This window comes from Rhinichthys klamathensis, unplaced genomic scaffold (assembly GCF_029890125.1).
Source record: "Rhinichthys klamathensis goyatoka isolate OS25496 unplaced genomic scaffold, OSU_Roscu_1.1 h1tg000781l_1, whole genome shotgun sequence".
NCBI classification, from domain to species: domain Eukaryota; kingdom Metazoa; phylum Chordata; class Actinopteri; order Cypriniformes; family Leuciscidae; genus Rhinichthys; species Rhinichthys klamathensis.
In genome coordinates, this window is record NW_026607178.1 from 160,887 (window position 1) to 171,466 (window position 10,580).

The window sequence follows — 10,580 nt, forward strand, 5'->3', positions numbered from 1 at the left end:
GTAAGTTGTCACAGTAAAACCTGCAATTAAACAACCTATAAGAAGCTTTTCAATAAAATGTGCAGTAAAACAATTATGAAAGGCAAAATGCATGAAAGACATATTTAAAGGAAACAAATATATACACTACCAAGTTTGAGGTTAGTAAGATTTTGAGATAATTTTGCAAGATGTCTCTAATGCTCTTCAACTCTGCCTATATTTGATCAAAAATATAGTAAAAAAAAAAAAAATCATATTGTGAAATATTATTACACCTCAGAATACCTGTTTTCTATTTTGAATACATTTTAAAATGTAATTTATTCCTATGATGACAAAGCTGAATTTTCAGCATTATTACTCCAGTCTTCAGTGTCACATGATCCTTCAATCATTATAATATGCTGATTTGCTGCTGTAACAATTCTTCTCAATTTTGTTCTTAATATTTTTGTGGAAACCATGATCATTTCAGGATTCTTTAATAACGATCAACGAACAGCATTTATTTGAAATAATTTTTTTTTTTTTTTAAATCAGTGTACAAATGTTCAATTTAATGCATCCTTGCTCAATAAACATTAATTTATTTCTTAAAAATGTAGCCTAAAATCTTACTGACCCCAACATACTTCGCCTATCGATTTAAAATAAAGGTGACAACTTGCCTCAACCAGACACCTTTGCCCTAAGACTTCATTCTATAGTTGAAACCTATCTGAATGTATATCCAACTCCTACAGAATAAATAAAATAATATAATTTTAGTTTGGAGGGCAGAATTCATCCACACACAAACACAATCTTAAGACTGATTTGATGTTTAAAATAGGGATGGGCATTATTAATCGACGATCGATAATTGATCATTAAGAATTTCGTCGATCATGTTAATTTGTTATCAATAAAACTAAAACTAAAAAAAAAAAAAAAAAACTATAAAAAAAAATCCTTTCCTCTAAATCCTCGCTTGCCTGGCTTATGCTACTCCGAGCTATGTCTGAACTTTGTATTTTGAGCACTTCTTGCGTTGCTTTTGCCTCTTCACGATGACTCGCTTGGTTTAGTCCTCAGTTGTAAGTCGCTTTGGATAAAAGCGTCTGCTAAATGACTAAATGTAAATGTAAATGTAAATGTAATATGGTTGCGTTGCGTAATGTGAGCCTTGAAGCAATGAACCGCTGGATTGCACCACTGCAGACGGGTGGAAAGTGAACGGAATAAGTTGTTTCCCGGGCTGGTCAAGTTAGCGCAGAGGTATATCCCGGCAACGTCAGTCCCCTCAGAGCGGGTGTTTTCGGCGGCTGGACTGAAGAGTTTGTTTACACTCGACCTCGACGCGTCCGCACAAGCACGAGCAAAGGTGCGCGAGGCAAAAATGACGTCATTGCGGTATTCGGCGTTTTACAGGCGAGCGCGTGGAGTATAAACGCCTCGTCCGTTTGCGGAGAATCGCGCTGCAGAGCCAGGCAAAAGTATAAACGAGGCTTGACGGTCACCATGTTGCGGTCGCGTCTGACCCCAGGCCCAGTCCATGTCATCAACATGCTTATCTTTCTCAACAAAAATCAGTAGACTGGTGCAGAAGTTTTATGTGAGTTAATAGATATTTTTTTTGAGGCTTTGTTAAGTAGCCTAATTTGTTGCTAGGTAGGCTAATCTCTCTCACACTCTTTCTCGACTTCGTACCTTGGATAGTTTTGAGTTACATTGAGTATTATTATGTTTTTGGTTAAGTTATTGTTTAACATGATTTTTTTTTTTATTATTTTGGAACAAACGATCGGGTCTCTGTTTGAGGACGCCAACTCGCAGCTGCAGGTTTTGTTGCTTTTTAGAGCACCGCAGCGCATATTTCAAGTTTAGCCGAATGTCCAGTTTAACTGCCGCAAGTTGATTATCTTGTAATAAAGATCTCATCGAGGAAAAACACGCTGTATTTTTGTATTTTCATTGCATTTTTAATTTATAAAAAGTTAAATAAATAATTAATTTTAATATATAAAAAATATTAATGATTAATCGATAGTCGATCGTTAATTCTCCCGACGATCGACTAAGAAAATTTAATCGAATGCCCATCCCTAGTTTAAAACCAACATACAAAACCAAAGCTAGAGCAACACATACATTCTTGTAATTGGACTTGTGAATCAAAATCCTGTTGTTACTGAAATACAGCCTTTGTGACAACTTCTCAGAGTGACAACTAGCCCCGGTCTCTGTTATGCAGAAATGGAAGTGTGGTGCAAATCAAAACAAGCTAATGAGTGTTTTTACAGCAAAAGTCTTGACTTTTTTTTCTCCTTTGCAAACAATGGTCTTAAAGATGAAACCTCATTATACATGTCCAAAGCATAAACGGATCAGGACAAATGTGGCAACAAAGTTTCAACTCGGGCAACATTCCAGCAGGTCTGATGCAACAGGGCTGCAACAAGAGTTACATCTCCATAGTGTAATATGGTGTCCTTCCTCGTCGCATGTGGTTAAATAGTGCTTTACATGGGTCTCTGTGCTTAGATTTTGTGCTTAGATATACATCCAGTCTGGTTTTGTCCAACTGGACCCACTTTATGATCATCAGGATTTACTTACCCTCTACATTTGGAAAGGAAATGCAGCTATAAAACGCGGTTGCAGACTTTCTTCGAGATCAAGCGGGAAATCGCATAGCTCTACTGACTGATTTGTGGACTCGAGGCTGAAGTTCGGATTGAACTTGTCCCGTTGAATTCGAATTGGACTCTACGCTGAGAGGGGCGAGGCGGCGGATGGATACGCATACGTGTGATGCGGTTACTGTTTGGTTTGACGTGATACTCCTCTGTTCTCCAAAACTTTTGAACGATTTATCGTGTAACCGATCAGTCTCGACATCAAATGAAGAAGAGTGAGACAATGTTCTGCTAAATTGAAAACGTGAGCTCCTCCACTGCGGTTTCCTGCGCTCACAGAAGCTCTTCAGACCTGACCACCTCAACACGATGGAGTAAGTGTCAACTTCCATTCAGACTTTTATATGAGCTACAACTTCCTGTGACCGTGTATATCTCAGTTTAACTAGTTTTCAGAGTTTCCGAACTAGAGAATAACCTGCAAAAAATCTATAGAGATGAGTTTTCATCATGACATTTGTTATAGCTTTGTTTGAAATTGCATTTAAAAATGCAGAAATTGCTTAACTTTGTTTTTACATATTTTCTGTACTGCTCACAAGCTTCTTTTTGAACAATATTGTGTAAGGCTCTATTTTCAGGCACTTTTGACCTTTTGATGTTTCTGAGTGGATTTATAAATCGTAATATCTTTTATATTTTAAAATTAAGTTTTCATTTCTACAGTATAAACATGCTTTTGAATTTTAAACTGTAAAAAAATCCTTTTGAAATGAATATTTTAAGACTTTACTTTAGCCTCCTTTTTACATTTGGCACTGAACCTGACTAGAGGCATCATATTACAGCATACTAAATGAGCTCTAGCAAAAGGTCATATTCATTATGTTTAGATTTTATTATTATTATTTAAATTATTAGAAAATATTGCACTCTATCTTATCAATTCAGTCAATTTAACTTAAATATATTTTTTTAATTAATCATTTTCATGATAGTCTATGAAACTGTGCATCTTTTATTTGGAAAAAATGAAATGTTTGAGTTAGTTTTTATTCAAATTTTTTGACACTTGGAAAACTGAATTAACAAGTGCTTTTTACATGTTTTTTTATATTTTAATATAGGTTTCAGTTTTTCACATCTCTTTCCTGTATGAGGCATTTCTTCGATTCTCATGCGTTGTACGCAATTCACCATTTCAATCGAAATTGTGGCGGCATTGATTATTCCCAGGAATACTCCCCTCATTTGCACAGCCGGCTTAAGAGCTCCCTCTTTCCTACTGGCTAACGAAGGCCAATCATAGGCGGAGGGAGGAGTCTGCACAGACGGAGGACTAAATTGGTAAGCAGTACGGCACTTTTATTTTGTCCGATTGTTGGTGGGAACCGCACTGCAGCGTATGTGTTAATGGCGTACAGTAAGTAAAGCAAATATTTTGGTGATCCACATCGTTTCATCTTTTTTTTTTTTTCGCTAGACTTGCATGTATTGTTTAACAGGAAAATATATAGATATTCGTAGTTCAGTGTTATATTTGCCACCATGCATATACTGAGATATTCCATCTGTATTTTGAAATAATGCTGAATTGTTTTTTCTCAACAGATTGGATGACAAAAACTTTTGACGCTTACCCAAACTCAGCTTCCACAGAATCCTCTCCTGGTTCCTCTATCCCACCCTCACCTCTGGAGCATGACGTCCAAATGCCCTCCGACTTGGAGGTTATGACCACTCTTCTTAAAGAAGAACTGGCTCAACTGGAGGATTATTACCTGTGTGAATCAACACCTTTGAAATTGGAAAAATGGCAAAAGTGTGACAAAAGCCTGCAAGCTATGGCTACGCAGTCATACTATCAGTTACCCTGCGCTTCGTACAATGTTAACCAACCTGAAACAAATCCCAGGCTGCTGTCCCTGGGGACTGGAGAGCTCGACCTACGAGGCTTCTGCGGGGGCTCTATGAGCCGCCCGAAAATGTCTAGACCCAGCCCCTACAGCTACATTCGGACACACTGCAATAGCCAAAGAATATCAGCAAACGGATGTAAAGATGTGGAGGTGTTTGAGAAAGAAACGTGGACTTTCAAAGGGACTCATTCAGGTTATGCAGAGTTGGCTTTTGACCAGTGCTCTGTCGACAAATCCTTCGCAAAGAACCACGGCAGCGCAAAGAAGGTTCGAGAATGTGCTTTACTGTTGAAGGAAGAAGAAAAAAGTTGCTTCACGGAAGACGTGTTTTACCGAGCGGAGATGATGAGAAGTTATGATCTCGGTGGGTCCCTGGAGCCCCACCACAGGAGAGAGGGCCAGAGCCACGGGATGAAGATGCTCGGCCATGACGGGGTTGCCACGCCGATTTTGCAGTGCGCCGAGAACGAGAGCTGTCCGCCGTATAAACAATCCGACGTAGCCGAGTGTTACTTTCATCAGATTACTGCCAATTTAGAGCCATATCACGGCTACATGAATGAAATCGATCAGCCAATTAGAACTGGGGCTGTTGATATCCAGAACAATGACTACTTGCACCATGAATGCCTTGGGGATCAAAGCTTTGAATGTCTGTCCGGTGACAGTGTTGAGTCCTCTTTGGAGTTGCCTGTCCAGAAGCCACTACAAAGGTCACGGGAAAGTCAGTGTGTGTTTAAACCAGATGTTAAAGTAGGTTCTTCGGAGAGAAACCATGGAGAACGCAAGCAAAAGAAGAGAGACCAGAACAAGTCTGCTGCCCACAGGTACTGTAGCCTTTTTTTTTCTTTTTCTTTTTTAAATCTGGGGACAAATAATAATAAAGTTGTCGCCTTGGTCAGTTAGTCAAATGGAAGCGCTAGAATATTGCATGAGCTAATAAAAACAAGTCAATTAAGAAAGCATGTTTTTTGTTGTGGATCATACGAGCAGAAAAGCTGAACCATGCTATTTTATTCCACAAATGTTGCCATAAAAACAATAGGTACCGTCAGCGTAAGAGGGCGGAGCAGGACTGTTTGGAGGAGGAGCTTCATGGTTTGGAAGGGCGGAACAGAGAACTTCGGGACAAAGCAGAATCTGTAGAGAGAGAGATTCAGTATGTGAAAGATCTCCTGATTGAAGTCTACAAGGCTCGCAGTCAGCGCTTAAAAGAGGATTCCAGTGCCTAAACCTCTGTCTCTTACCAGCATTTCACTTATACCAGGCTCTGACAGCATGTTTTTATGCTCCGAATAGTTAGTGAACCTCAGAAAAAAAAACAAGAGCTCATGTATTAAAATGGTTTTGTTTTTCCAAAGCGAAAGCCGCATGGTTTCATGAAACTGAGAGCATAATATCTGAAGCACTGTGATGATAGCCTTGAATACATTCTAATGACCTTGCTTGGTATTTCAATTTACAACGATATATTTAATGAAAAGCTACCCATCAAGATTTGAATGAATTTCACATGGGACATTACATTGTTTTAGTGTACAAAATAAGATGTTCTGTACAGGCTTGCTCCGTTCTTTACTTATCATGAAATATCATGCTTACTCAACAGCACAACATAATGAGAAATTGTAATAATGTAGCGACATGGTCGGAATTCTTACTAATATTGTAATAATGCAAAGCACTGCAATGTAAAATGTCACTCATTTTTTGCTTTATAATTTCATGTATTTCCTTATATTTCTCCTTTGTTTGTGAAATATCTCATGTAATTATATATAGAATACAGGAGAAATAGTGCGTTTGCAATGATATTTAAATTGCTTTAAAATATATTTTAAACTAAGGTTTATAGTATATTAATGACTGTTTTTTTTTTTTTTTGGCTCAGGTATGGAATGCATGTCTAATACATCGAAAAGCATGTTGGGTTACAATTTATTGCATGACCCAAAATAAGAAATGAATGCTTTTGTGCATTATGACAATATGTAGAATTTTTATTTTGCCCATTTGTTTTATTCTCATTAACATAGTGCTTTTTTTTATATATATATAATGTGTAATCCGTATGAGATATAGATTGTTTTTATGCAGGTTTGCGGAAAACAATCACTGTCATTTGATACAGGACTTTAAAATTCTGACGAATTTGAATGATTTCAACATTTTTGAACAGGTGCACATTACTACAGTAGTATACTGTGCCTCTGAAAACCGACAAGCGTAGCAAATCTGAATGCATTAATTTCTGCAGGTTCTAATGCGTTTCAGAATCTACCGACACTTGATTAATAAATACAAATTATATTGTGCAGTAATTCTTATTTTTGGTTGATTAAAATGTCAATAAATGATTCTTAAATATTTTATGAATATTGTGATGAATAATTATTTTGCTTGTTTACACATGCTGATATAAATGAATATGTATGCTGATAAATGTTCAAAGAAAAAGAACAGTATATCAGCAAATAAACATCACTGAAAATAAAACATTTCAGTAATTTTTCCAAGCAACTAAAAGGCAAATATCTGATAATGATTGATGAAAATACATTAGAAAACGACCAAAAACATGTTTTTCAATATTTGATACTTTTTAAAATACAAATGTATATTTTACAGCTGTTGAACTTACATATTTACATTTCTTTAGCATTTATTTGAAATGAAAAGCTTTTGGAATAAAGGATTAAAAAACATTAATGTAGGCTATGTGATGATACATTCGGCAGTCCACCTTTTCCTCTTTATTAGTATTACCTATATGTAGCTTTATTAATATTTATTGTATTTTTATTGTCATTAAATAGGCCTGGTTTTCTTAATTATTATTTACATTTTCAATATTCAGGCTGATGTGCTTACAATATTTTTTGTTTTTGAGCAGAAAATTTAAACGCTGTATTCTTTTAACAAGCTTTTCATCATTGTAACCCATTATAATTATGAATGAAAGAGGCATAATTATGAGTTCACCATAAGCTTATTGCACATTAGACGCGTAGCTGGTTGTAATGTGTGATGTGTCCTCACGATGGCATCAAAGGAATAAACGAGACGGCAGGCAACGGGGTTCCTGTTCTGTTTGGTGAGTGAGAGAAACCTTGCCGGTTTATTTTCAGTCTAGATCACAGCGCTCAGAAGTGCCGAATGTACGCCAGATTTGACCCGGACTCTGCTGCTATCTGGGTTGTTTTAGCCTACAATTGTTCATGAACAACATAGGCTACAGTTAAGGGGGAAATTACGTGACCCTTTTATTTACCATGGATTTCTGCATAAATTGCTCCTAAAATTTGATCTGATCTCATACTAAACAGGATCGTTTATTTACATATCACGCAAATAACTTTTTTTTTTCTTTGTCATATTACAGGATTGTAAGTCACTAGTCTAATAACATCCAAAAGCTAATCAGGAATCCAGAGCCGATCGACCTCCCTGGGGACCTAAGCAAAATTCTGTTAAGGGGCCCTCCTGACCCATGAGCCATGTAAACCATTTGCCATTGCCACACAGTCACACCTGACACCCCAGTGCTCCCATTACAATCCTCCCTCCTTAGGCCTACTAATGAAACTGTAATAGACATTGTTAGGCTACTAGAAAAAGTACATTCTTAATATCAAGAATTCACATTTTAAATAGTACAAAATTATTGATATCAAATTTGCATCCTGTTTATCAAGCTAAAATGGCTTGGCATAGCATGTCATGTGTTTTAAATGATAAAAGCAATAGGCTTGTTACTTGGTGGTGGTTATTATTTATTGACCGGTCCGGTATGTCCAGCCAATCAACAGTTTAAATGCAATAGCCTATAACTAAATCAATAGTCAATGTCAATGTCAATACATTGCTTTTTGCAGAGTTGTAACTAAACTGACTAGGAGACTAGAAGATAATCATTGTCTTGTTTTAAAAGCAGTGCGCCTATAACGAGGAGTGCCATCACGCCCATATAGGCTTGGGTCCCCACATATGTTTTGCTGGAAAGTGCGCGTTTCATTTCGTGCACGCGCATATTAACGCGCGACGCGGCCGGTAGGCTATCTTTTTTCCGAAATGCAGTTTATAAACAAACACAGTTGCCCTTTGTTTATCAAACATAATAAATAGTTGTATTTCACTCTCAATTATTATTATTTTTTTCGTCAGGCACAAAGTCACAGAACACAGCCCTGGAACTTGAAGTGGCCGCCATTAGCAAAGACACAGACAGACCAAAAGGTGCACTGCCCTCTGGGTTACTTGGATTGACAGACAGACTAGTGAGAGACGCACATCAACTTAACTTTACTGTTCTTTGCTGACATCAAACTTGGAGAGGAGAGAACACACGTTTTTTCTGTCTTTTCGTGACCAGAAGGATAGTTCCGCTTAATTTTCTCATCGATGTTGTAAACTTTTATTGACGCGCTTTGACACGAGGGGGAGACAGTGCCTTGAGTAATGTGCATGGTCCTACGCTACGCAACCTGCTTAGTGTCCGTATAGGGCTGATCGGCTCAGCAGGAATCAAACAAGAGTCCAAATAAAACGCGTGTGTGAATATGATTAGCTATAGTTGGGGCAAGTTTACTGTAGGCCTTTATCTTCTTTTTCTTTTCTTTTCCTAAATTATTTTACGTATGGATGGTGCAACATCATCCTGTAGGCTATACAATGATATCTAAATATATTATTATTTATTAGTTCTTATTATAGTCAAAGAGTCTCTATGGTAGCCTACATAATCATACAAAAGAGAGAGAGAGGAATAATTCCAGACATATTTTTGATTGATATTTTGACTGTCTTTCGCGCTTTAAATCTGAAGATGCAAACCAAGCATTGTGCAAAACCATAACATACAGTTAGCTGAACAATATTTTCACATTATCTTTGAATAATACCCCTCCTCCCCTCTCTCTCTCTCTCTAAAATACTGAGAGGGAAAAATGGAGGAATGTAAATATTTTCAGAGAAAGAAGAACATGGTGGATTATTTTTTAATATATTAAATCATAGCTCCATTATTCATGTTTAATTTCAAGCACACCATTCACTAGAAATTTTACAACATTTTATTTCTGGAATCTCTTGAGTCAAGTGTAAGTCTTTTGCGGATCACACCTGCCTCCTTTCCAGAGCTGCAGTCCAGAGCGTGACTTCTGACACGCAGCTGGGGAATGCAAGCTGAGACGAGTGTGCGTGAGAAGTTTGGAGGCGTTAACTTGTGGCCCTCAGGGCAAAGGGCATTTCACTCAGCAGTCTGTTTACCTTCCAGCTGACTGTGCCTGAAGGTATAGAAGAAACTCCTCTTCAAAGAGCTTCACATATTTAGACACCCCCCACACATCCTTCAACAGTAAGCTGCTATTGCCACAAATAAAAGTGATTCTTATCATTTGACAAGGGAAAGCCACAATTTACTTACCCTCATGTCATTCCAAAAATTTACATATTTATATCTTCAGTGAAACTCAAACAGAAAAACTTTGTGCTGGTTTCTCTTTATTTACATTTACAATGAATGGGGACTGGAGCTTTCAAAAGCAGAATTGTTATTGTTAACTAAAAAATTAGTTTCTGTTAATATAAAGATGAAATAAAATATATAAATATTTGATGAAAACATTAAACTTCAAAATAAATTAGAAATGTTACCTTGGCAACTAAATTAAACAAATGTAAAATAACTAAACATGAAAAAAAACTAAATAGTATTTTAAAAAATCTAAAAATGACAAAAATACAAAAATTATTCACACTTAAGCTTAAATTAAATCTGAAAATATCAAAAAATAAAAAGCTTTAAACATTAATACATTTAACAGTATAAATAATACTAAAACAACACCGCTTTCAGGCCTCCAAAGGGATGCAATGCAACATATCATTAAAGTGGTCTGTACATTATAATCAAAGTCACACAACAGCTTTGTGAGAGGAACAGAGTTAAAGTCATAATTCAGCGAAACCCTTCCGCTCCAGCTGTGTCAAGATCAACCAGTCAGTGAGCTTAAATTGAAAATTCAGAACAGTCGTCTCTTGTGAACTCTCATGAACTTGC

At 36.8% G+C, this 10,580-nt stretch overlaps 1 protein-coding gene across 2 annotated transcripts; it reads left to right on the top strand.

Moving 5' to 3' along the window:
- Positions 1-2,413: 2,413 nt before the first annotated feature.
- atf5b (activating transcription factor 5b) lies at positions 2,414-6,561 on the top strand. 2 transcript variants are annotated; one of them, XM_056243135.1, is made up of 4 exons: positions 2,414-2,974; positions 3,728-4,023; positions 4,212-5,346; positions 5,565-6,561. In XM_056243135.1, the coding sequence occupies exons 2-4, from the start codon at positions 4,014-4,016 to the stop codon at positions 5,749-5,751; spliced, it is 1,332 nt and encodes a 443-aa protein (XP_056099110.1). In that variant the 5' UTR covers positions 2,414-2,974; positions 3,728-4,013; the 3' UTR covers positions 5,752-6,561. The 2 variants fall into 2 exon arrangements, with proteins under 2 accessions (XP_056099110.1, XP_056099111.1); XM_056243136.1 differs by having other exon boundaries at positions 2,423-2,974; positions 3,728-3,947.
- The last annotated feature ends 4,019 nt before the right edge of the window (positions 6,562-10,580 follow it).